The 27,646-nt window shown below is 43.2% G+C and overlaps 1 protein-coding gene across 1 annotated transcript; it reads right to left on the bottom strand.

The window, feature by feature from the left end:
- LOC101160211 (synaptophysin) lies at positions 1-27,634 on the bottom strand. The gene is made up of 8 exons (XM_023957111.1): positions 27,492-27,634; positions 17,363-17,428; positions 9,609-9,733; positions 9,277-9,475; positions 8,923-9,114; positions 6,355-6,567; positions 2,573-2,641; positions 1-1,414 (listed from the first exon to the last, which is right to left on the bottom strand). Exons 1-7 carry the CDS (start codon positions 27,510-27,512, stop codon positions 2,588-2,590), a joined length of 870 nt encoding a protein of 289 aa, XP_023812879.1. The 5' UTR covers positions 27,513-27,634; the 3' UTR covers positions 1-1,414; positions 2,573-2,587.
- Between the last annotated feature and the right edge of the window lie 12 nt (positions 27,635-27,646).

The following is a 27,646-nucleotide window of genomic DNA, read 5'->3' as shown; positions in this document are numbered from 1 at the left end:
TGACAGTTTGACAGATTTGTACTTTATTGAAACTTTCCATCAAATAAACAGCTTGGAGGGAAGGGTATTTGCCATACCAACACGTACACATCATCATTATCATTACCGTCAAGACCATTACTATGGCTGCTGATGCTGGGTCACATGTCAGCTTACAGGAAGATACGTCACAAAGGCAGAGTGAAAAATTAGGAGTGATGATGGGAAGAAATGAACAACGTAATAGACAAGTAATAATCACACTCTTATCAACCTGTATAGGAAACAGGAAGTGCAACTTATTAATCATCAGTAACTAAGTAACATAAGCAGAAAACCTATCACCATGCGCAGGACAACACTGATAGTAAAAACAGCTTCACCTTCCAAGGAAACAAATGGCGGAAAAGAGGAAGAGGAGGACACTTAGGTCCTTCAGAAGCTTCTGTGAGAGGGCAGGTGAATGTCCAAGGGATGGTTTAAGCCTGGCTCCCAGGCGCATTGTTTTAAGATGCAGGCTGCAAACAAGGAATACAAATGAACATCTAAATGACCCTGCAGTTTGATATGACAACTATGTACAAAGTTATAATTGTGCACTAAGAAATCAAGATGTTTGTGGAGACAGGAGCAAATTGGAGCATTAAACCACTTTTTTAAAGTAAATCTTATGAACAACCACCAGAGAGGTTTGATCAATTTGAATGTCCCTTTCATGCACTATTTACTATGTTTCTTAAGTTTGGGAGGTAGAAACTTCAAATAAGAATGAATACTCCGGGTTATGATGTGTGTTGGGGTTATGATCCATAAAAATCCTTCAGATTGATGTCTATGCAGTAGAAAGGTAACAGATTCAAATCAGACCGTCCAACATGGCGAGTGGGTGTCATGTTAACTCCAGCATCTACAGAGGCCTGCATGACAGGGAAGTTGAGCGTCCGCTCTCCCTTAAGAGTTTTTTATGAGGGAAACACAGAGGTAAAGCTAGAGAAAAAACTACTTGTTGGTTCTGGTTCTGTTTAGGTCTGGATCTGATTCAAAGCTCAATCTAAAGTTCAATCGAAACAACTCAGCATCAGTTGAGAACCGGCTTTTGGTGTGGGACTTAACAAGAAACAGATCCTAGGTTTTAGTTGGAAACAAATAGAAACTTTTGAATATTTTCACACACAGTTCAAAGTGACAGTTCAAACATTTTGCCTCAAATTACAAACTTGAATATGAAATCTCAACAACAGGAGCATTTTACTCATCACCATTGTTGTTTAAATGGCTGAATTTGTTAATGTTTAATTTAATTATTTGCATATTCATTAATTAAAATGTACATAAATTTTCTCCAATCATCCTCCTAACACCAAAGCCAACTCTTCAGGAAATGCAAAATGGGAAAACTGTTGGCGACCCACTGCTCGTTCACTCCCAGCGCTTCCTGAAGAGAAAAAATAAAGATTAAAAAAACCTTTCTCTTTTTTAACAACACAGAGCTGCTGCTATGCATGTAGCTTCATAACCAACAACCCCCCCCCCCCCCAAACTACAGATGGGATTAATGACTCTTTTTAGGGAGCCATATCTTTCAGGACAGGTCATTTCAAGGAGCCGTTCAAAGATGGGCTCATTTGACTCTTTTTATATTCATTCACTTCTGAGAAGCCAGCCTGGAGTTTATTACTTTAATTACTTTCCACCAATTCATTATTATAATCATTTAAACCTGGAAATAATTATAGAGAGCAAAATATTTGGATTTTAGAATAATTCAAATTCAGATTTACCAACAATAATTGAGTTTGAATTATTTTGGAAATAGCAATTACAATGCTCAGCATAAATGAGTACACCCCACTACATTTGTCAGAAAACCTTTAGTTTCCTTTCAGCATCAACATTTTCTCTACTACAAAATACACCTACTTAGGTGAGCCATTGATTGCAAATAGGATATATTAATTTGCTTCCACAAAAAAGTTTCTTAACATGTATTCAAGCCTATGTTGGAAAAATGAGTAGACCCCAGTCATAGATCCCAGTCATAGTCTTAGGAGAATGGAAAAAGGTAGTTGTTGCAACATGTTCATTCCATGCCTAGAAGACTTGCTGACCTTAAAAATCACTGTCCTCATACAAAATACTAGATGTAGTAGTTTTTGCTGCAGGTTGTATCCATTTTTGCTTCAACCAATTGAAGTAAAGCTGAAGATAATGTGATCTAAGTGAGATCATTAACCTTAATTTCATGTTATGGAGTTAAAGAAGTTTTCAATAAAACTCAAAAATTCTGAACTTTCCACAAGATTTTCCTATGTTTATTGAGCGACTGATTAAATTAGTACTTTTTAAATGGGATGAACTCATTTATGCTGAGCACTGTATATCTTCATTTGAAATGAGTGGATGATATGTTAAAGTCTGATACGGATTCATTAAATACTCCTCTGCCAGCATATACAGTGTGTATATGTGAGAAAAAAGAACAGTCCTTGAGGAACCGTGACTTCTTTCCTATTGTTCACATTAATGAGCTGTTCAAAAGATTCAATTTGTTCGTTATCGTCACATCTCTACCATAAACCTCCCCCCCACTCACCTACTGCATGTCGGCTCACATCTGATTGGAGAAGGAGGTTGGGGCTCCCTGCTGACCGTATTCTGCATCCTATTCAGACAGAAAAACAGCAATGTATCTGTTTCAGCGATTTAACCACTTTTTCATACTTATTGGGGGGGAATCTGGAAATCGCTATCTGAACAGATACGCCTGAATTTGATCTAGTCCAGCAAGGTTATACTGTGTTAGGAAAACATATTTCCATGCTAAATATTTTGTATTAATTTTTTTGAAGTCTTTAAGTTTTCTACCTTTAATTTCTATTACGATACTAAATCATAGTTTGTAGAAACACTGATTGCTTTTGATGTTTTTTTTACAGGTATTGTCATTTTTTCTAGTCCTTTATCCTCTGTTTTGAAGCTGCTACAAGCTGGTGCAGACTTCATTTAATGTGGGGGTGTGTATTGGCAAGAGTCTGGTGATACGATACATATCCCGATATTTATATATTTAAATATTTTCTTTCTTTTTTCCTTAAGGTGCGCATTTGCTGCAGCTGCCTCAGTAAAACTCAAACTGTTTGTTCGGGTTGCACTGGAAGTAATTTCGTATGTCGGTGTAAAAGCTGTGCATATGACAATAAAGGATTCTGATTCTGATATGACTGAAAAAAACTCTACCTGAATTTCAATATGTCTTCCATTGTAAAAAAAATAGTCAAATTCAGTTTATTTAATGTTCACAATGTTAAGGACTGCAACTGATCTAATTAATAAGTTGCTTTTACCAAAGCAAACTCATGGTGCTTTTATTTTGGCAACTAAAATTATATAGAAGGAACTCTCAACAGAAACAATAAAGTGTGATGATGAGGCAGCAGGACAGAATGAAGGAAAGTTGCTTTAATGTGACAAAGAAGGTGCTTTGTTTACACATATCTGGTCTGCTGCACCTTTGCAGCCACGCTTTCTCACACGCGGAGGTAAACTAATGCTGATCGCCACGATGTCTGCCTTTTTTTCAGAGCGTTGTTCACATCCCTCTGATCTATCAGGTCACTAAACTAGAATCTAATACTGTGAGGTTCTGCAGAACTTTGGCCCGCTTTGCCGATAGCATTTTAGCCGATGCTAAGTGCATTAGCCTATTAGCCGCTGCACTGATTCACTCGTATTTATCTGAGCCGCTAAAAAGCACAGCAATCCGCGCTTTTACATGTTACTGGCAGCAAGATGGCTCAGACTTTCTGTTCTGTACCCATCCTAAGTAAAACCTAAGTAGTTCATGTCTCATTACAACAGAACAAGCTGCTTCTGGCTGCAGTTTCTTCCTGTTGTTTTACGTGGTGCACACCTGCTTAAAGAGCCTCCATGCACTCTGCTGCCAACTAGCGGTCGGAAGGTGAAGTGGAAAACAAGAGTCAGACACTAAGAGACGCTCAGAAATAATTAAATAAATATCATCCTGACAGCATTTTGAATCGATACGAGTATCGCCAAATGAACTATCGCGATATTTTGCAGAATCGATTTCTTTCTTATGCCCCTAATTAAATAGTAACAATCTCAGCTCTGACATTACCTCCTTGGGAACCAAAGGCTACAGACATGCAGCTGTGAGAAGAGTTTAACCCCTTTTCACAGCTTCTCATGTGGTATAATCAGTATAACTGATTGTGGTTTTCGAATGCACCTTCAGTGTGCAGACTGAATGTTACCATTGTCTGTTCACTCCTTTCTTGCAGGTAAAACATCAAAAGAAAAGTTTAGGACTCGAGTCTTACTGAATCTTTTTGTATGTCTGGAAAACCGGGAGACTAACTACCGTAATTTCCGGACTACAAGCCGCTACTTTTTTCCTGCGCTTACAGCCCTGCGGCTTATTCAGTGACTCGGCTAATTTATAGAATTAATTAGCGGCCGCCATGTACGTACTTTCGAACTCAATGAATAGTTTGAATTCTTTATCTAACACCAAGCACAAGGCATTTATATTCAACACACCTCTAAGCAGCCAAACAGCATGGACTTGACTTCAGGTCTTAGACACTTCAGTCATGGTTCAACAAAATGAAACACGCATGCCCGGCCGCATCCCAGAATCCTTTGGTGCCATTAGACCCAACGTGCACCAGATCGCCGCTACAATATGATGAAGCTTTCAAGTTAAAAGCAATCGTTAAAAGCAGCGTAAAAAAGTCCACCGTCACCAACGGGTTTGGAAAAGCCGGTTTGCTGCGTGACGGAGAGAACAGCGCATGGAGTGAATGTACACTCCATTTACGGTTTCTAAGGAAACCGTAAAAGCGGAATTTTGCTTTGAAAAACTCACAGCCTCCGTGTGAGCTGGAGACATCTTCTCCTGCTGATTGAGCTGCGGGGCCGATGGCAGTCTGATGGCTCCCACACGTAACAACGCACCCGCCCCTCATACACAAAACGTACAGTATTAAGTCCGATTGCTTTGCACAGAAACGATTTGCTCCATCCACCGGCGCAACGGGGACGAAGTGCTCCTCCTTGAAGCTGCCCTGGCCAGAGGTGTCGGAGTAGATGGGAAGGGGAGACAAGGAGCGCGCGGGGCGGGAGCGGAGCGCAGAGGCGTCCGCGGAGTGCAGAGGCTTCTGAATTCTGACGCACGCGCCGCACTGAGGCGCGCGTATCACGCTGAGGCGCTTTTCAGTCGCCGCTGCTGTATTTTACCGGTGTGTTTTTTAACCAGCCCTGTTACTCCCATAACGCTGCCGCGACACAAGCGGAAGGAGAGCTTTTCCCGTTCACCCCTCCATGCACTGCTGATACTTGCTCATTCTTAAACACGTACAACAGAATGGCGAGCCGGGCATTGGCCCCGCCTTTAGCCCCTAAGACTCATGGGAAATGTGGAATCGCGGATGTAAATTTCCTCATCATAACTGAGGGATGTAATGTTGATTATATGGTTACTGTTAGTAATTTTATGTATGATACCTAGATTGTCAATAAGTAAAAAAAAAATGAAATAAAAACACCATAACTGAGGAACTGAACAGAATAGATGTCCATGCTGTTTGACAGATGTCGATACACTCAAATACATGAGCCAGAGGCAAAGCTGGCACCACCCACAATGTGCTATTGAATTGCTCTCACTCTGGGATGCTGGCCGTGATCTGTCAGGACGACAATATCGCCTAACATTTGCGCGGCTTGTACTCTGACGCGGCTTGTGTATGTATAAAACTAATTAAACACGTGAAAATGGGTGGGTGCGGCTTGTAATCGGGTGCGCTTTGTAGTCCGGAATTTACGGTAATAGGATTTTGTCACAGTTTTCAGAAAAGGTTTCCAGACATATCAAAGTAAAAATCTTGGAATGTCCCTGGAGTCAGATCAGGGGATTTGGTAGTCTGGATTACTTTGCTTGAATTCCTGAAACTGTTCCAAATTTTCAAAGTACCAGGCCAGATTGTCTTACATAAGTATTTACACAGTAGAGCTTTTACCCAGGACCAGTGTGCCCAGTGAGACTCCACCCCATGAAATTGAAACAATGGCAACTGTAGAGGAAGTCCAATTATAAGACAAAGATGTAATCCAAAAATTTGATTTTTGGGAGCTATCCTAAAAATATGTCAAAACTGAAAATCAAATATTGCAGTCAGTTTCATAGTAATAAAGTGTGAAGGTGAGATGTGATAGGACAATTAGTAAGGATGTGTCAAAGTACAAGGAGCAGATTTCAGTGTAATTCTATTTATTCAAAGAAAAATATTTCTGTATCAGAAAAGCTGCAAACACAATTAATAAGAAAAATATTGTGGTAGCTGCTAGCCTTACCTGGTTGTATCCCTGCTGGCTGAACTCAGGTTGGTAGCTTCCTTGGTTGCTGGCATAGGGGTCTTGTTCATATACCCCCTGCTGACCGTAGGCATCAGGAGCAGGTTTCTGCTGAGGAGGTGGGGCACGCATGAAGGGGGCAATGATGCCTGTCTCTTTAAAGACAAACCACAGGTTTCCCACCCATAGAACCAGATTAATGAATCCAAATGCCTGTAGAAAGTGACAGTGAAGGTCAGATCTGTTCTTCAGCTCAACTCAGGAGTAAAAACTCAGGCAAAGAGCCTCTCCACACTTCATGAGCTCACTATTCTGGTCAGCTACAACAGACACAGCTCAAAATTGAGTGCCAAGGAAGCCTATAGCCTAAAAGTGAAGATTACAGACTCCATGTCATTTTTTAAACAATATTTTAAAAGTAGACACACTTTAAAAAACTTTTACTAATTTGAGAACTGAACTAATAAACCAAGCAACAGTAGAGAGGAATGTGTATGTGTGTGTTAAGGTTAACCTAAGTGACCTTTGTGATTCTGCTGTAGGCCTGGACTGTTGACGCTCGTTCTAGGATGAACTAAGCGATTTTGCTCACCTTGCTTTGCAGTGGCTTGTATCCAGAGATATGGACTTTTATTTCTTTTTTTAGTCATATAACTTGGACGCGATTTGATAATATATTAACATTTGCAACTCCACTTGGACTTCAATGGCAATAATTTGTGACTTCACTTGAACTTGACCCTTAGAAGCACAAAAATCTATGTTGATATAGAATGTTCTGTCTCTTTGTGTATATGTACAGTATGTGCATCTGTGAGCGCTGCAGGTGTATTAAGGTCCACAATATTTTGATTTGATACCATCTAACCAGTCCCACTGCAGGAAAACTAATGAAGGGAATATGTCAAACAAGGTGCCTGTTTCTGTTCACAGAAATTATACCAATTATTCAAATCCCATTATTGTTTCTGGTATATGAATTATGAGGTTGTTAACAAAAATTGTTTTACAGTTAGCAGAATGTGTAGTGCGAAGATAATGGACAGAGACTCAACAACCTCCGACTTTGTGTAAAACTTGAGGTTGCACACAAAAAAAGAAGGTTGGCTTATTGGCTATGTAGCTGCTAGCTGCACAGTTAAATTAATGAGATTGTAAACTCTTTTAAAGTAATGTTACTTTGCAAACACGGGTATTGACTTAGAGAAATAGCTGGAATATTGTAAATGCTTTTCAAAGTCCCACACACACATTCACACACTGCCAAATACTGGCGTCAACCTATAACCACCAGAGCAGAATTGCATGAGTTCAGGGGTGTTTTTAACAGAGTATTGTTAGGCCTCTCTTTCTCATTCACACACATGAGCACAAAGAAGAATATTATTACAAAGTTTTGATGTATTAAGGTCTTAAAAAATACTATATAAGTATTACTACTCTGTCATGGAAAGGACTTGAAATGACTTAAAACAGTCAATGGTAGGACTTGGACTTGACGTAAGACTTGTTGGTATTGACTCTGGATTTCGCTCAAGACTTAAAGACTAAAACTTGAGATTTAAAACTAACTTGCAAAAGAAAGATTTGGTCCCACATCTAGTTGTATTTCTTTTGTCTTTATACAAATGTTCCAATGTTTCCAGAGTATGTCTCTTTCCTGTCCTCTCAGAGCCCAGCGGCCATTTAGTTGGTGTGAACTCTTTTGGGGAACAAATGGCGTAAATGGTAAATGGCGTATACTAATATAGCGCTTTTCTACCTACAAGCACAAAGCGCTCTACAGTCACAGACCCATTCACCCCGTCACACACACATTCACACACTGGTGGCCGCTCCGCTGCCAAACACAGGTGCCTGCCCACCAACAGAGGCAAGGTGGGGTTCAGTGTCTTGCCCAAGGACACTTCGACTCATAGGCGTGCAAGGCGGGAATCGAACCTGCAATGTTACGATCATGGGTTGACCGCCCTGCCGCTGCACCCAATGGTTTGGATTTATTCATTCATTCCCTTTCGGGGTCACAGGGCTGCTGGAGCCTATCCTGGCCACTTTCAGGCGAAGGCAGGGGACACCCTGGACAGGTCGCCAGTCTGTCGCAGGGCCACAACATGCACCCATGTACATTCACATTGACACCTAGGGACAATTTAGATTAACCAATTAACCAATGAAGCATGTTTTTGGACAGTGGGAGGAAGCCGGAGACCCCATAGAGAACCCACGCATGCACGGGGAGAACATGCAAACTCCACACAGAAAGGTCCCCCATTGTTGTTCTGTTTCAGGTCAGGCTTGAACCGAAAGCCTTTTTGCTGTGAGGTAAGAGCGCTAACCACTGTGCCACCATGCAGCCCAGGTTTGGATTTATAGCAAGACAAAATGGCAATAAAAACCATATATCATTTTCCTTAGTTTAATGTAAGATAACCTTGGTTAGGTACACCCTCCTCCCTGTGTGTGTTGGTATCGAGGTGGGGTTGGAGAAAGACCCCACCTTTAATGGGTTGCAGGATTTGAATCTCTATCCTGTAATGAGGCTAAACGTTCTCACACTGAGAGTCTTACCACAGAGGTGTTTAATCCAGACATAACCGGGTCGTGGACTTCCCGGCAGCGGTTCTCTTCCTTTTTACAGGCAGGAATCATCATGATGACTTTGTCCGGATCGGTTGCTGTTTTCACATCAGAAAGGCCTTTGGCCCAGGCAGCAGAACTCACTAGCCACATAAAGGCGAACACCGCCGTCACCGCCAAGTCCTGAAAATTCACATCTTCTTTTTGACAGCCATCTCCAACGAAAATCCTGCTCTCATTCAAACAACAACCATTTTAAAGTGCATGAACTGACAGCAAGACAGCAACATGGATGAAGGAGAACTCCTCCCAGGATGCACCTGTGCGCTCACATGCTGAACTTACAATCAGAGGACCTTTGTTGTTCTCCTTGTACTTTTCAAAGAAAAAAATATATATGCTGAGAGTCGCTGTGGAGTATAGGAAAGCGAAGACAGCAATGGTGACGAAGAATTCAGCTGATGAAGAATGGTCCCCGATGAGGAAAACCTGCTCTTTTTCTCCATCTTTGCAGGTTGGGGCGTCAAAGTACTCCTGATGAAGTCTAACATGGGAAGAGTCAGATTTTGATCAGTCCCATCATCCCACAACAGGACCCCCTGTCAGCATCATGACCAAATGAACAACCAAATGGCGCACAGGCAGCCTTTGTGTGAGCAGCAACTGTGTGTTCTGACCTGAATGGGTACTCAAACTCCACCTCAATCTTCAGGTCGCTCTCTGTCCGGTTCTTACAGTCAACTGCAACTCGCAACAACCCAGAGTAACTGCCACAGGTGGAAAAGGCAAAGACTGCAAAGAACTGGAGGAACATAAAGGCAGAGGAAGAGACTCCTCAGACAAATCTCAGAGAACTCTTCCAGGTATTTGTGGACATATTTTTAGATTTAAAGAAATAGCATGCATGTTGTAGAATTGTGGTACTCTGAAAACTCCAATATGATCTATGAAAGAAGCTAAATGAAATTCTGTTATCATAAGACACACCATACACATCAGTTTGTGGCCTTCTCTGGCTTATTCTTTGCTTGAACAGTTCTTCCAGATAAGACAGAAGCTCTATTTAAAACAGAAAAGTGATTTAATGTGACACTTGTGAACGTTGAACATAATTCATTTCACATGCACATCGTTACATTTCATACAAAACAGAAAATACTTTGAAAAAGCTGAACACAAAAAATGGTAAAAATGGTAAAAATCCTAAACTTTTTTTTCTCTGGGACGAGTGAACGCTGGTGAGCTTTTGGCTGCCGCTGCTCCTGGGCCACATTTTAAGCCTTTCTCAGCCTGTGGACCTTGTTTTTAGCTCCCAAATCGTGGATATTTGTCAATGCCACTTTTAATCCACCTACCTGTGGCCTGTCACCGCGATCTGTTCACGTCAGGTTCACATCAACATTCAGCCGTGTGTGTGAGCTAGCCTGCCTGCTGGCTTCTCGCCATGTCTAGAACAATGTGGATTAACTCTGTGTGGATTCTACTTGCCTGGACCATCCTGCATCCACTCTTTGTTATCAGTGTGCCCCTAAAAGTTCTTTAAAAAGTCTCCAGCATGTTGGTGGTGAGCTGAGTAGCCCCGGCCTTGTTCCCCCTTAAAACCATGGAGCAGCATAAAGCAACAAGTTTCTGGATGTTTATAATCATTACGGTGAGGTTTAAATGTAATACAATCTATAAGGGCGGGGCCTGTCCACACACACACTCAAATGTTATAAACATACCTGTTGGCTCCAAAAATGTCCACGTCAACATGTACACAATACAAATAATATTCACACATGCATACTTATGCCTTCAAACCAACCCATGTGAAACATTTCATTCAGTCACGTAAACTATTTGTGCAAAGGTGAGACAGCACCTGTGCTGGAGTAAGTCTCTCTGTTTTTCTGAGGTGGATGATGGAAAGTAAAAAGAAAGAGGGAGAGTGTCCAGTCATCCCCACACCAAGACCCCCCCCGCAGAAGCAGCGGCAGCTAGGACCCCAACACCCGCACGGTGGCGGATAGAGAACAACCACCACCCAGGCCAGGGCCAGCAGGACTGCCACAGGGGCCCCGAAAGCCAGGAAACGAGGGGGCATGGGGGGACAGAGAGTGCAGCTCCAGCCCAACCACAAGAGCAGCCCCCCCACCACGTCGGGAGGGCACAACACGGGGCCCCGCCCCAGGAGAGCACCCCCAGCCCCAGACAAGCACCTCATCACCACCCAGGAGTTTTGAGCATCCCCCCACGCCAACCCCAGGCACGAGTCAGGGCCCCCCAAGGGAGAAACGGACCCCCGCCTGAGGGACACAGCTGCCGTTGCTGAGGGCGTGGTACCCCCCTGCCAAGGATGGGGTAGGGTATACATGGTCCGAGGTCCCACCTTCCTTGTGAAATGTATGTGTGTGTTTTTGTGAGCGTGTATTTGTGCATGTATGTGTGTGTTTGTTGGAGTGTATGTTTTTGAGGGGTAAAGGGTGTGTGTACTAAGGGGTGCAGTTAAAATTGGTGGGTAGGGCGCTGAGATGATATCTCCTGCTTGCTGGGGATGTCCAACCACCCCCCGTACCAAGGGTCATACATGGATAAGGTGCAATTAAAACCAAGATGGGAGTGGCCCATTTTCATACGGCAACCAAGGGAGGGGGACCACTGCCAAGTAGCTCCTCCCCCCAAGGTGCATTGTACGCTAACCCCTCCATGTGATTATATGAGGAAGAGGGTAAGTCGGGGACAGCTGGTAAACTGTCCCCCGGTGGTGAAACAGCCAACCCCCCACCCCCCCCAGCATTGGGCCAAGGTCTTAGTTACCCCCACCCCACACAAAGAGAGAGGAGCCAGGAAAGCGGCGCCCCCAAAGAGCAATCCCAGGCCCCCGCTACCAGGTAAGAACTCTCGTCAAGCCTCGATAGGACAGAGGCAGCCAACTATAGCCGGGACAATCCCCGATTGCCTCAGCGGAGACTAGGGTTGGGCGATGTCCCCTAAATTGGCAGTTGACGATGTTTGCAGTCAACCATCAGGATGGACGATGATATCGTCGGGGGGGCTATTTTTAATTTTTCGTTCTTATATAATTGCTATTTGTCGCCTGGGTGGGGCGGGCTGGGGCGCTGCATGGTCCTCTGGGCTTGGGTGTGGGGGTGCGTGGTGGGGGGGGTGGGGTGGTGGTCTGGCTTGGCTTGGGGGGGTGGTCCCTTTCCCTGCGCTGGGGGGGTTTGGCGGGGGCCCTGCTCGGGGGGGGTCCAGCGGCTGGGACTGGGATCGGCCCTTCCCTGGCTCTGGGACGGGACGGGACAACCCTCTCGGGGGCCCCGGTCGCTCTGGGTGTCATCCGCTTTGGCTGCGGGGTCTGGGGTGGTGTGGGGTGGGGAGCTTGTCCTGTGGGGGGGCGTTCTGGGGGGGAGGGGGGCCCATTATTGGTACGGGTCGGGGGGGCTAACGGGTCGGGGTCTCCGCTGAGGCAATCAGTGGTTGCCTCGGCCGGATGGCCTCCTCGGTCCCGTCAAGGCCTGACCAGAGCTCCTCTAGGGCCGGCGTCTGGGGGTGGGGGCCTGGGCTTGCTCCGGGGGGGGGGGGGCGACACTTTCTGGCTCCTCTCTCTCTGTGTGGGGTGGGTGGTGCAGGGCTTGGGGTGTCGGCGCCTCCGGGGGTGGGACCCCTGGGCTGGGTGGCCCTGGCTCCTTTGCTGGGGGGGGGGGGGGGGGGGGCTGGGGGACAGCTTTTTGACCACCGAGGCACAGTCGACCAGCTGTCCCCAACTTACCCCCTTCCTCATGTAACCTCATATCAGGGTGAGGGGGTGGGGGGTCTAGCCTGCGATGCGCCTTGGGGGGGGTTACTTAGCAGTGGCCCCCCTCCTATGAAAACCTGAAAACCATTTGGTTTTCAGGTTGTCCAATTACTTACCAGCCCCTGAAATGAAGGGATTGTGTTAAAAAATGCTTTAGTTTTTCACATTTTTATGCAATCTTTTTGTTCAACCCATGGAATAAAAGCTGAAAGTCTGCACTTCAATGGCATCTGAGTTGTTTTATATAAAAATCACTGTGGTAATGTACAGAAATTAAATTAGAAAGAATGTGTCTCTGTCCAAATATTTATGGTCCTGACTTTACATAATTTAAGAATCTTGATACAATCGGATTTATTTGCACCTTAGACATGTAGGGTCCTTGGTAGGGGGGTGCTTGGACATCACTGCCAGCAAGCAGCAGATGTCCTCCTAGCACCCTACCCGCCAATTTTAACCGCACCTTAGACATTTAGGGCCCCTTGGTGGGGAGGGTGGGGGGACATCACTGTGAGTAATCAGGAGATGTCCCCTTAGTGCCCTACTCGCCAATTTTAACTGCACCCCCCTTAGTACACACACCCTTCCCCCTTCAATATATACATTCCAACATAAACACACACACATGCACACACCCTCTCAAACACACATACACGCACACACATTTTGCAAGGAAGGGGGGGACCTGGGTCCATCTGTCCCCTACCCCTTCCCTGGTGGGGGGTGCGGGCCCCTTGGCGATGGCGGCCGTGTCCCTTGGGTGCCGGCTCCCTGGGCCCGGCGGTGCTCTCTCCGCACGGTTGGGGGGTTCATATTACACCTGAGCCGGGGGTGTTAGTGTCCCTGGGGGGTGGGTCCTGGTCCTTGCACCATTAAAGCCTGGGCCCCGCCAAACTTCCAACATGGCCGAGCCTGGTCGGGCCATATTTATAACACCCCTTGTGGGCCACCCTTTTTTCCCCGGGGTTCCCCCCTCCTGGGCGGGGGCGGCGGGCCCCTGCCTTGCTCCTCCCTGGACCAACCGTGGGCCGGGTGGGTGGCTGCCTGGAGTGCGGAGCGGGTCTCCCTTGGGGGGTCCTGGCTCGTACCTGGGGTTGGGGCGGGGGGATGCCCGGAACTCCTGGGTGGTGGTGGGGTGCTCGTCTGGGGCTGTGGGCGTCCTTCTCCGGTGGGGCCCTGCGTTGGGCTCTTCTGGCGCGGCGGGGGGGCTGCTTTCCTGGCTGGGCTGGGGCGGCGCTCTCTTTCCCTCCGCGCCTCCCTACTATCTGGCTCTGGGGGCCTTGCGGCGGTCCTGCTGGCCCTGGACTGGGTGGCGGTCTTGGTCGCCCGGGGTCGGTTGTTCCCTGCCTGTTCCCGTGTGGCGTTGGGGGAATTCCGGCTGCCGCTGCTGCTGCGGCGGGGGTCTGGGTGTGGGGGTGGCTGGGCGCTCCTCCTCCTTCTTTTCACATTCCACCATCCATTTTAGAAGAACATAAACACTCACCTGAGCACAGGTGTTAGCTCACCTTTGCACTTATATTTTGCATGATTGAATGAATGAAAGATTTCACACTAGTTGGTTTAAAGGCATAAGTATGCGTGTGTGAACACTATCTGTTTTGTGTACATGTTGACATGTGAACATTTCTTGCAGCTAGCAGGAGTGTTGATAATATTTGAGTGTGTGTGAACAGGCCCCGCCCTTTTTGTACTACATTTGAACTGTACCGTAACGATAAACAACCAGTAAACCTGTCTGCTCCATGCTGCTTCATGGTCTTACCCCCCCCCTCTCACTATCACCCCCCCCCCCCTCTGACATCCCTCCCTCTTCTTCCCTTCTTTCCTTTTCCGTCCGGTCCAACACCAAAGATTTTCAATCATGGTTGAAATGAATAAAGTTTGGCCTCAATTACAAAAGGGGTTTGTTCAGTCACACCTTTGGTTTGTCTGAAGATTAATAACCCCTCTTGTTAAAGTAAAATATGTCCAACACAAGAGGCCCTCAGCTCTCATCTGCCTGCCTAGCTGTTGGACAGGACAAGTTAAAAAAAAAAAAAAAAAAAAAAAAAAAAATTGCTATTTGTCATTTTACTTTATTACTTTATTTATTTTATTTCCCAAATAATGACTCATCCGCGATGATCCAGTCTAAACTGAGGGAAGTGACTTTAAAAAAATAAACAAAATAGAAAAGAAGTGGTCCGCTCCTGCGTTTGATTAGACCGGTGGAGCGAGCGACCGTGTCTCTAGCAGAGCAGACGGACTTACAGTTTTGTGTTTTCGGGGAAGTAAGGATGCTTTGTAACGTGTGGGAGACTTAGGACTGTGATGCGTCCCGCAGCTCTACGTGAGCGAGCAACCGGAATTTAGGAGAACCGGGTCTCCCGGTAAAAGTGTGTGTCGGGGCAGAGCTCGGAGCGCTAGCTAACGCAGTGTGTAAACTTCGAGCAGAAAGGCCGCTCAGTCCTTAGAAATCGTTCAAACAATCACGTGGATTTGTGTTTCCAGTCGTGTCCCGACAAAATAAAGGCTGATGTTATTCCCACATATTTACGTGCAGCCAAGATGCAGATTGCAGCGTTTCACGCATGGATTTATGTTCATGCTAATGTTGTTAGCCCGTGTTAGCATACTGCTAATCCTGGCTTCCGGCTCCGTTTTTCAACAGAAAAAGCACTGACCACACGGATTAAAATTAAAATGATGCGCGAACAGGCGCTTCATAATAACCGTAACATTAATAAAAGAATGTTTAGGAGATCATCTTGTATAATACCGAGCTGATGTATCTATGTATGTAGCCACTCGGCGGAACCAAGTTTCGCTTCCGGTTTTTAAAAACACTACTGCGCATGTGGGAATGATTTCTTCCGACCGAAAGTGTGACCCATGTGAATGTTTTTTATTATCCGAAAAAGTTTTTCTGGGCCCATCTACACGGTGGGATTCTAATCCGACCATTGATCCCATCAAGATATTTTGCATATGTAACCGCGGCTTATGGGGTCGACTCGCAGCGTGGCGGGGGCGTGGCATCACGATGGTGTCTCTCCATCGGGATGTCAGTCAACCATCACGATGGACGATGGTATCGTCCATCGGCAGAACCCTAGCGGAGACCCCAACCCGCCAAACCTCCAAGGTCCAAGGTCCCGTACCGATAGTGACTTTAACCCTTGTGCTATCCTGGGCACTTTAACATTGGGAGTTGGGTCATCTAGACCCACTAGACAGTGCTCTAAACCTTTTTTCTTCAATGATTTGTGATCTTCACTGGTGTCCATGATTACATGAAATCTTTCCACCTTTATCCACCTTTGTCATGGTAGGGAGAACACCTCAATGTAAGGGTGGGGTCATCTAAGATAGAACAAGGGTTAAAGAGTCGCTGTGGATCCAACAATTCTGCATTTGATGAGCTGTTAGATACTGTGGGAACTCTTGTGGTGCCCACTGTGCAGTTCCCAAAGCAGCCAGTATCTACCAAGAAGGGCATTGCCATCACTATCTGACTCATTTAAAGTCAACATCCACCATTTCCCAAAACTGCTTCATCCGTAGCTCCTCAAATCGGTAAAGAGCTTTCCGCTCCATGGTTTGATAAAGACGTCAACATCTCCTTTGATAGATGGAGACTACACTAGTGGCAGTGCAGTGAGTTTGTTTGTGCTTATTCGCATAATTATAATTTAAAGAAAACCTTGTTTGCTCCCCAAAATCCTTCAGTTTAGAAGATGAAGGATGAGTGAATGAATGAAACCATTGTAATTGGGATTTTTTGACATTTCTAGAATTTTGACAAAGTTTGGCGTGTTGTAATTGTGAGTCTCAGTCATTGTAACCCTTGTGCACAAGGGTTATTATATGACATGTTTCCACTGCAGTTTTGCAAAAACATGTCAACTTGGATGCAACTCAAAGAACCACATGCTCCAAGAGCAAAAATTTCGCTGATAGACTTTGGATGTTACCGACCAGCCCAGCTAGATACCGAAAAGGAACAAAGGCACCCAAAAGGAAGACCGAAGGAAGATAATAAAAGAAAGAGGCCTTTAGAAACTAGTTCATTCAGTTAAGTCGTTGCCCTAAATTTGATTTTTAAGACAACTAACTCATTGTGCATTATTCCAGACTATAATAACACAACATATCAATAAAACAGAAGAGTTTTCCTTTGTGCTACTTGCAGATTGTTTTCAATAGAACTAATAAAACTAAGTCTTACATTTTTTCTGAGCATTTGGTATTTGCTGGATGCTTATGTCATTTAATGTCTTCGTCCTTGTAAATTCTGTCTGAATTCACACTTAAGTGAACTTCGGGCATTAACTACCCCTAACGGAGCTCACAGGTGGAAGCTACGGAGGAGGATGGGGCGACGAACGCAGCGCTCGCGGAAATGGATGAACAGGGCGTAGAACGCACACCTGGTTCTTAAGTAGGATGCTGAACAGGTGAGTTAATTGGGCTGAACCGCCCGAGGGGAGGTGTAAACACACTGCTGAGCTGCCTGCCTGAAATCCTCCCAGGGTTGTTCATTTGTTGTTACTTTTATTATTATTGTTTACTTCAAATGAGAGTTGTGTGAAGTGAAATTGTCCTTGAAATGTCATCATTAAGGGTAGTGGATATTCTGTTGTGACATGGATGTGATGCTGATCAACTCACCCATTGTAAGACCTTGATGAAGCCTAGTGGGACCTTCAGCACTCTGAACTGACCCTGGGCCACCAGCTGCAAACAGACACAAAACATTTATTCAGAAAAAGAGTTTTGTGATAAATCAGCCTGAGTGTTACTAAGCAGGCACAATACCCTGTAATGTCCCCAAAACACCCTGTACACTCTGAAAATCCTGCAGCTCCAATTGCCAAACCCAAGGCCCACAGGCCAGATCCAGCTAATAATAATTTCACAATGAACAGTCAACATGTTTTTTAGCATGTTTTTTACTTTTAACAATTCAGTAAAACACACTGAATACAAAATCCCCCCATCTGGCAAAGTCTTATAATAAATAGATAAATACAAGGAATAAATAAAAATAGTAGTAATGATACTAACAAAATAAATTAATAACTAAATAAAATATAAATTAAAAATAAAAATAAAAAAATACAAATTTACAACAGTTTTAACACTTTCTGGAAGCTTAAAGTTGGTCACAAGAGTAAATTAGGGGTTCTCAGGTGCTCAAACTCCCTTTCTTTCTTTTTTACAATGCATGTCCGTCTTTCCAGAGCTAAACTGGTCATCAGTTCATTTGTCCACGTGTATAGAGGGCGCATCCATGTTCTTCCATAATAAGGCCCAAAATCAATAATCAGTAATTGCTTTTAAGTCATATCAAAATTTTCCGGGTATATTCCCATATGCTGGTTTGCAGAGGAATTCTCAGACCAAGTATGTGACCTATCCATGCCATTACATGTTTCCAGAACAGTTGTAACTTAGTACAATCCCATAATGAATTAATGTACCTTTTTCCTCTCTGCATTTTACACCAATATCTGGGACATTAGGGAGTATGTGATTCAACCTGCTGGGAGTAAGATACATACGCATCAATCTTTCATGCCTCTGACTTCTTTAAGGAAGACTCTTTTGAATATGCGAACAATAGATTATAAAATATTGACACCTTCCTCTTGCCATTCATATGAGATATTGTTAAAACTTAAATTTTAGATAATGGAGGTAATGTCAGCCGTTTCCATGTCGATAAAATAAAATTTTTTAATTGCAGGTACGCATTTAAAGAAATGTTTCTTTGAAATATTGTATTTTCCACAAAGCTGTTAATATGTCATCAATTATTTTCTGTACACTAATCAGAATTTTCTCAACACCTTTGTTAAACAATATTTTGTATCTGCCGTCTGCTCTGCCTAATGTAAAACAGTTATTGCCCCATGTAGGGGAGAACTGTGATAACTCTGGTGTGTCTTGCACATATTGATGTGCAGAAAACCACACTGAGATAGAATTTCGGAGGAAGGCGTTTTTTTTTTTTTGCTTAATCGACTTCTTAGGACTTGTTCAATATAGGTAAAGTTGGAAAGGAAGCTTTAATGTTGTCTGCTCGATTGTTACCCTTGCTGGAAGGAGAGACACTGAAAAATAATACATGGTTAACTGCAGCTGGGCCGCCCAATACTACAATTTTAAATTGGGGAGTTGAAAATCTTTCATATGGTAAATACAGTAACCCTAGTTGTAATCTGGCTTTTTTATTGTTCCAAATGAATTGATTTACGAGAATGTTTATATTATGGAAAAATGCATCTGTTATTGGAAAAGGAATCAACTAGAAAAAATATAGGAATTTGGGTAAAACAAGCATTTTGATTGTGTTGATGGAACCTATTCAGGAATCAGGAATCAGGAAATCTTTATTGTCATTTTATCACATGATAAAACGAAATTAGGCTCTCTGGTCCCGGGCCAGCCATTAACATTCAGACATAAATAAATAATATAATATCAATGTGATATCAATATGTTACGGTGTGGTTCCTGGTGAGTATTGCACAGAAAGTATGTTTCAAATTGCACAGTATATTATATTAAGTATTGCACCCTTATTAAGTATTAACTGGGAGCCAGTTTAGCTCGTGCTGGTTTGCGGCGCCTTCCGTCCGTGAAACCCGGGTTCGACTCCAGGCTGCTCCCTGTTCCCCTCTCTACCTCTGCCGGTTCCAAGCCCGGTTAGAGAAGGTTGCGTCAGGAAGGGCATCCGGCGTAAAACATTGCCAAATTTACCATGCGACTTGTTCGCTGTGGCGACCCCTGATGGGAGAAGCCGAAAGTGGAAGAAAGAAGACCTTTATTAAGTATTAACCCTTGTTCTATTTTAGGCACTTTAACGTTGGGAGTTGGGTCATCTAGACCCACTAGACAGTGCTCTGAACCTTTTTTCTTCAATGATTTATGATCTTCACTGGTGTCCATGGATTCCATGAAATCTTTCCACCTTTATCCACCTTTGTCATGGTAGGAAGAACACGTCAATGTAAGGGGGGGTCATCTAAGATAACACAAGGGTTGAGGATAAAGGCATTTGGATCCATCGATTTAGCATTTCACGCATCAAGGGGTCATAGTTCAATGAGACTATTTGTTTCACATCAGGGCTAATTCTAATACGGAGATATGTAAACACACCATTTGTAGTTACAAATGGTGTGTTTACAGCAGGCTGCAATCTCTCACTCTCATTCAAAAACAGTAGTGCTAATTTAGAATGATTTATTTTATATCCCAATATATGTAAGGGTTAACAGCCGACCAAGTATCCATTATCACTTTTTAACGCACGCCTTGGAAGCTTAAACCGTCCGACGCGAAGTGCGTTAAAAAGTGATAATGCATATTTCGAAGGCCATTAACCCGTTTTATACCATGCCCACTTACAAAAGAAATAAATATTTACCAGTTTTTAGTCCTTAATTCTTGTTTTTTTCCAATTTGGATCGCTTATCTCACAATGCAATAAATAGTCTGCGTCGCGCCACATCACCGCTGCAGTCAAGACTCGGCGATATATCTATGCTGATCTTTCACATGGGTTGAATAAAGCATCAGTTCAGAGAGAAAGTTCACCTCTTACCGCTTGTTTTTGTCCAAATGATGAAGCAAAAGGTTGTTTTAAGAAGCAGTGATTCAAAACATTTAAGCTAGGTGACCGGAACTTCATTTTTCACAGCGCGGTTATCCTTTGGTATATCACTTTTTAATGCACACCCAGCAGCCAATCAGAATCGAGTACTCACCATGGTATAACCCCAAATACATCTATTAGATTCAAAAGCCGAACGTTATCTTTTAAGTTTGTCAAAAAAAAAAGAATAATGTCATCTGCATACCTTTAAATGATGCGCTTTGCCACTAAAAGTTATCCCCTTGATACCTTTATCACGGTTATAACCTTTGGCTGTGGCTCTAATGTCCATAGCCAAAGGTTCAACAGCCAATACAAAAAGTAGAGGTGAGAATGGGCATCCCAGTCTAGTTGATTGCTGGAGAGTAAATGGTTCAGAAATATTATTATTATATGTCTGTATTTCAGCAGTAGGGTTTGCATACAGCAACTTAATACATCAGTTCAGGCCAGTCAATTTGAACTTTCTCAAATTCTTTCTCGGCTCCGGAAAACCAGCTCCTCAGCTGCTTTAAAGTCCTTGTAACGGTCGGACACGTCCTGTTAATTTCAGCCACTTTTCCCTCCAACGCTGTGATTGCCTTAGTCACTTCTCCGAGACGATTATTGATACCATCTAGTTTCAATCCAACCTCAGAACGGAGCAACTTTAACTCTGTAAGCACTGTGCTACATCCGCCGTCTTACTTGCTTCTGCGTGTTCAGATTGTGAGCATTTCTTCGAGCTTTGAGCGGTTGATATGTGAGTTTGGGCAAAAACATCACATTTCTTCGTTGCAAGAGACCTCGACATGATTAATAGCAAGCATAAAAGCTAGACTCTTGGCTACTTTCTGGGGTGTTGGAAAAGACTTTAGTGCAGCCAAACACAAAAAAAGAACATTTTCCACCATCAACAAAACTAACAAGGAGACATTTTGAACAATTACTAATTCGCTTTAACTGGAAGAAGTGGCATAGTTTTCTTTGTTATAATTATTATTAAAATCAGGTTAAAAAAACCAACTAACATCACCATGCCTGTTCAATATGCTGAGTGTGTGCTCCAGTCCCAGGATGGACGAAATGTCTGTCATGATTCACCTGGTAGTGAACGTAGCCATCAAAGGATAATTGTCTGTAGGCAACCCAACAGTCACTTCTAACCTTGTACTCAACTTTTATATATTTAAAAAAAAAATGGAAAGAGCTTTCTTTTGGAGTTATTTGAAACAACTATGAAGATGGGGCTTCCACAAGACCCTTTAATGTCCGACAGTCCAAATACTAAAGAATGTCTTTGCTATGTTGGTCCTTGCTGTCCCTGTCCATGCTATAAATAAACAAATCACAAATGACCACCTAGCTATTTTATGTACTTAATTTAATCTGAGGATGTTAATATTACAAGATATTTTATCCATATTCTCTTTCCTCCTCAGGCTTTGTCTTAAGAATCTAACCATGAAAAAGTATTGAAGATGCAGAGTAAGTATAAAGCAAAGTCAAGCCTAAAAATACACACTGCTCTGCAAGTGTTAGGCTTGAACTTTCTGATGTAATAGACTGAGCACATGAGAAAAATACATGCATTGTAAAGTTTAGATATCTTTTATTTTACCATTTAAACACTTCCTTTAAAACTGGTTACCTTTCTTTTGACTTTAAAATTTGCTTTCATCAACGCCAACGAATGCTCTTCTCCACCAATTTGCATCCTTCGTCTCTTTTCAAGTTGCACAAACTATTAAATACTATGAGTTCTAGTATGATCTATTATCATGATAAGAAGTGGAAATTGTTCTTGCATTTTTACTTTTATTTTATATTAATTGAGGTAAAACATAATTAAATTCCCTTGTGAAACGTAATAAAGAGTGGTTTCATTTTTAAAAACTTGTTCTTGTAAATACAACCTTTTCTACATATTGATAAGCATTAATAACAATATAAATAACTTATTAAACAAGATTAATCCAAAAAGGGTTTTTCTAATTTTTTAATGAAATTTGGTGCAACACCAACAATAAAAATGCTCCTACTGTACTATTATGCATTTGTAAAAACAAGTGATGTATTGTCTCTTTTTTTTTTTTTTTTTTTATACACTGTATTTTATCCCACGAAGGGAAATTCTTTCTCCGCATTTGACCCATCCCCTTGGGGAGCGGTGAGCTGCAGCCGAAACCGCGCTCGGGAGGCAGTAGCGTTAAGGGTCTTGCCTAAGGACCCTCACTGGGTGATGTTAACTGCTCGCCATTGATATGGTAATTGCCCCCAGTACCATTGCTCATTCCCCTCCGGGAATCGAACCCTGGTTTCCTGCATGGTAGCTTCCCACCTTACCAACCGAGCTACCCAGCCGTCTTCGTTAATATCAAAAAGCACCGTGGCCTCACCTGGCCTGACCTCATCTGACCTCATCTGGTCACTGCACACCTCAACAGAGACTCTTCTTCCTCAGGAAACTGAAAAGGACTGGACTCTCAAAACAACTTCTGGGGAACTTCTACAGAGCCACCATAGAGAGTATCCTCTGTCTGAGTGCTACGGTGTGCTACGGGAGCTGCACCGCTCAAGACAGGAAGGACTTGGCCCGGGTGGTGAAAACCGCACAGGAGATTGTGGGAGGACCTCTCCCATAACTCGACTCAGTGTACGACAGCCGGGCCAAACGTAAGGCTGGTCGTATAGCTGCAGACCCCACCCACCCAGGAAGGACATCAACTGTTTGTATCTCTTCTCTGTACAGGAGCATCAGAACCTACACGATCAAACAGAGAAACAGCTTCTTCCCCAGAGCTGTGAAGTCCATCCACCCCCCCCTACACACACACACGCACACACACACAATTGTGTCAACAACACTCCCCCTCCCCCCAGCCTTAACATAGCCCACTAATACCTGTCACTACACATCTGACAATGCTCTGGCTGCACTTTAAATCAAGTCTGCAATATTAAGGTCTTGTGTGCAATATTCATTCTATATGTGGAATACCCACTCATATGTGCAATATTCATCCCATTATACTGTACAGTATTTATGTATTATATTTTTTATATAGAATTTTTCAATATTGTTGGAAAAGAGCTGCTGGAAAAATTTCATTGTGCACTGCATAATGACAATAAAAGATTCTGATTCTGGTTTTCATGTTTGCCTCAGCTTTTGTCTCTACAGTGCAATTCAGTTGTCAGAACTGAACTTTAAATAAATGACTGACAATTGTGAAATACAAGAGCACAAAAGATGCAGTTTTGCCCTGAGTGTGTCGACAGATGAGTGCAGAGAGCTACACTGTGCTTCTGTAGATGAGGAGAAAACAAACGACAGGGTGCCCAGAGAGGAACTGTGGTATTATATGAAGAAGTCTGGAGTGGGGATGACTGGGCACTCTCCCTCTTTCTTTTATCATTCCATCATCTACCTCAGTAGAACATAAACACTCACTCAAGCACAGGTGCACAAATAGTTCACATGACTGAATGAAGTGTTTCACATGTGTTAGTCTGAATCCATAAGTATGTGTGCGTGAATGGTAGTTCTCTTTTGTACATGTTGACATGTTTGTATATGAACATCTTTGAAGCCAACAGGTTTGTTTGTAACATCTGAGTGTGTGTGTGGACAGGCCCCACCCCTTTTAGATTTATAATACATCTAAACCTGACAGTGATGAATATATTAGCAGCTTTTTGCTTTATGATGCTTTATGACTTTACCCCTTTTATAATCACCCTCCTACCCCCCCAACATCCCTCTCTCTTCTACCCTTCTCATCTTTTCCATCCGTTCCAACAAAAAACTGTTAAGAAATATAATTAATATACATAAAGTTTAGTCTTAATTACAGAAGGGGTTTATTCAAATTCACATGTTTTGTGTCAGAAGATTCATAACCCCATGTTGTAACAGTAAAAAATGTCCAACAAGTTAAAAAAAAAAAAGAAAGAAAAAAAAAGTATTCTAACCTACAATCTTCCAATCAGAGGTCAACCATTTTATAAAATAACAGCAACCAATGAATTTTTTTCTTACTTGTCCTGTCCAACAGCTGGGCAAACAGATGAGAGATGACGGCCTCTTGTGTTGGACAGATTTTACTTTAACAAGAGGGGTTATGAATCTTCAGACAAACCAGAGGTATGTCTGAATAAACCCCTTTTGTAATCGAGGCCAAACTTTATTCATTTAAATCATATTTGAAAATCTTTTGTGTTGGACCGGACAGAAAAGGAAAGAAGGGAAGAAGAGGATATTAGAGAGGGGGGGATAGGAGGGTTATTAGAGAAAAGGGGGGGGGGGGTTAAACCATGAAGCAGAATAAAACAACAAATTTCTGGATGGTTATACTCATTACAGTGAGGTTCAGATGTAATTTAAGTCTATAAGGGCGGGGCCTGTCCACACACACTCTCAGATGTTATAACACACCTGCTAGCTCCAAAAAATGTTCATATGTCAACATGTACACAATACAGATAGTGTTCACACACGCATACTTATGCCTTCAAACCAACTTGTGTGAAATATTTCATTCAATCATGCAAACTGTTAGTGCAAAGGTGAGCTAACACCTGTGCTCAGTTGCGTGTTTATGTTCTTCTAAAATGGATGAAGGAATGTGAAAAGAAGGAGGGGGAGTGCCCAGCCATCCCCACACCAAGACCCCCGCCGCAGCAGCAGCGGCAGCCGGAACCCCCCCAACACCCGCATGGGCAGCAGATAAAGAACAACCGCCCCCCGGGGCGATCACATCCGCCACCTAGGCCAGGGACCACCAAGGTGCTGAAAGCCGCTGCAGTAAACAATACTTTGTTTGTGGCCTTTCTGTCTGAAGTTTAGTCTTCAACAAGTGAAATGCTGCTCAATTGCGTTAAGATCAGGTGACTGACTTGGCCATTTAAGAATATTCCACCTCTTTGCTTTAATAAACTCCTGAGTTGCTTCGGCTGTATGTTTTGGGTCGTTGTCCATCCAGAACTGTGCTGGCTTTTTTAGATTCTTTTTAGCAAAGTCCAATCTAGCCTTCCTATTCTTGAGGCTTATGAGTGGCTTGCATCTTGCATTGTACCCTCTGGATCTACTTTCATGCAGTCTTCTTTTGATGGTAGACTTGGATATTGATACGCCTACCTCCTGGAGAGTGTTGTCCACTTGGTTGGCTGTTGTGAACGGGTTCCTCTTCACCATGGAAATGATTCTGCCATCATCCACCACTGTTGTCTTCCGTGGACGTCCAGGTCTTTGTGCGTTGCTGAGTTCACCAGTGCTTTCTTTCTTTCTCAGGATGTACCACACTGTTGATTATGCCACTCCTAATACTGTAGCAGTTTCTGGCATGTTTTTTTTCTGTTTTCTCAGCTTAATGATGGCTCCTTTCACCTGCATGGAGAGCTCCTTTGACCGAATGTTGTCTGTTCACAGCAAAATCTTCAAAATGCAGCACGAGTCCTCTAATCAACTCCAGGCATTTTATCTGCTTCACTCATAGCAATAGCTTGAAAGTCAATTGTCCAATTACTGGTGGTTTTAGGCACAGGCCATATAGGCAATTGCCCGGGGCGCAAATTTAAAGGGGGCAGCGGCTCAGTGTTTGTAAAAAAAATGAAATCTGTGCCACTATTGCTTTTGTACTTTCTGTGATATCACAGAGTTTGCGCCCCCGCAGCTGCACGCGATCCTTTCTTTGTGAAGGTGCTGCAAATGTGTGTGACAGAAAAGGGGAGGGGTGGAGGGCGCATGCAGCGAGGATCGTAGCCTCGAATGTGCAACACCAAGATAATGGCGTGCCTTTAGATAACTCAGCTCATGCTAATAATGTCATTATTTAAAAATGTTTACAGACATCTTTATTTTCCATCTAAAATGTATTTTTTATGTCTGCCTGTTGTTTAGTTGGTGTTAGTATTTGACATCAAGACAGCAGGTCATGCAGGCAGTAAAACATCTGCACTTTATGAGATTATAAATAAACAATAGATCATTTGTTTATGAATGAATTGAAGTTTTTGGAGGAATTTTTACTATTGGTGTTACACAAAAATAGGAAAATGCAAAATATTTTGGAGTAATCCCAGTGATGAGTTATATGAGTTTGTAATTAATGTTTTATAAGACCCAAAAAGTATATTTACAATAACAGGTTTTTTAAAAATCTAATCCCTCTGATACGTTTCACAAAGATACACACACAGGACGTCACATACCAAGCAGAAATTATACCAGGAGTCAAACTCTAAAAAAAAATTGACAAAACCGCAAAGAAAACGGAATGATTTGTTATTTCTTATTATTAATATTTCCAGGCTTTGTTTGTTTTGTTCTGCAGCATGTTTATATTTGTATAATTTTGAGAGAATATATATTTTATGGAGGCCAAAATATTATGTTATTTAAGGTTTAATTTACTTATTCTGGATTATGTTCCTGTTTTTATTTATTTTTATGTTCAAAAGGTTCAGTTTTAAAGGTTTAAAAGGTTTTAAAGTTTAGCTTTAGTGTGCTCAATAAATGATTATCTTCTTCGGCCCGCAACCTAAAGCGTGTTTTAGATTTAGGCCCCCATGCAACTGAGTTTGACCCCCTGTAATAAAAGTATATTAAATGAATGCGTTACTTGTGTAAAATGGGCAAATAAAAATAAGGAACACAAAAGGATGTCATCAAATTGAATGTGTCCAAATGGGGGGGGGGGGGTTACAGGCCCGGGGAGTAAGTTATTGTAGAACCGCCACTGATGATGGCCATGAAACCAGACGCATCTGCGTGTTAACGGCTGTGAGGTATTGAGCCCCCCCCCCCCCCCCCCCCCCCCCCTCTCCAACCCCCCGTACACATGAAAAATAAAGATAAAATAAAAACAACAGATCGGATCCGGCCAAGTCCGGCTGCCATTTTACCAACATGGAAACAAACGTGGTTTCATCTCGTCATGTGTCAATATCCAGAACATCATTAATAACATAAAAGATTGCGCACAGCACGCACGTCTGTTTGAGAACGGGCACACTCCCATCCCTGTGCGCGCACGAAGCCAACTGACAAACCTATTCGAGTTGCGGCCCGAGCTTCGCCGGTACACAAAGCGTCGGTAGAACCGTCTCGCAGACACACACAGGAATTCACGAATTTATGAAGGATGCTGGCTTTACCTGATTTACGACATCCATCATGCCGTCGTGCAGACAAGAGATGGAGTGTCCGTGTGTGTGTGTGTGTGTGTGTGTGTGTGTGTGAGAGAGAGAGAAGGGGGGGCTGCGTCAACATGAAAGGGATGTTTGCGCACGCGCAGCTCACCACTGTTGAA

This window comes from Oryzias latipes, chromosome 7 (genome assembly GCF_002234675.1).
Source record: "Oryzias latipes chromosome 7, ASM223467v1".
Lineage (NCBI taxonomy): Eukaryota > Metazoa > Chordata > Actinopteri > Beloniformes > Adrianichthyidae > Oryzias > Oryzias latipes.
This window is presented reverse-complemented; position numbering and strand designations above follow the sequence as displayed.

Excerpts from the sequence above, each read along its gene's own strand:
- LOC101160211 (XM_023957111.1), bottom strand. The coding sequence starts at position 27,512 with ATGATGGATGTCGTAAATCAG. Across the intron at positions 9,734-17,362 it reads TCATCAAGGTCTTACAATGG|TTCTTTGCAGTCTTTGCCTT; the intron begins GTGAGTTGATCA and ends ATGTTCCTCCAG. Across the intron at positions 9,476-9,608 it reads GAGTTTGAGTACCCATTCAG|ACTTCATCAGGAGTACTTTG; the intron begins GTCAGAACACAC and ends TTCCCATGTTAG.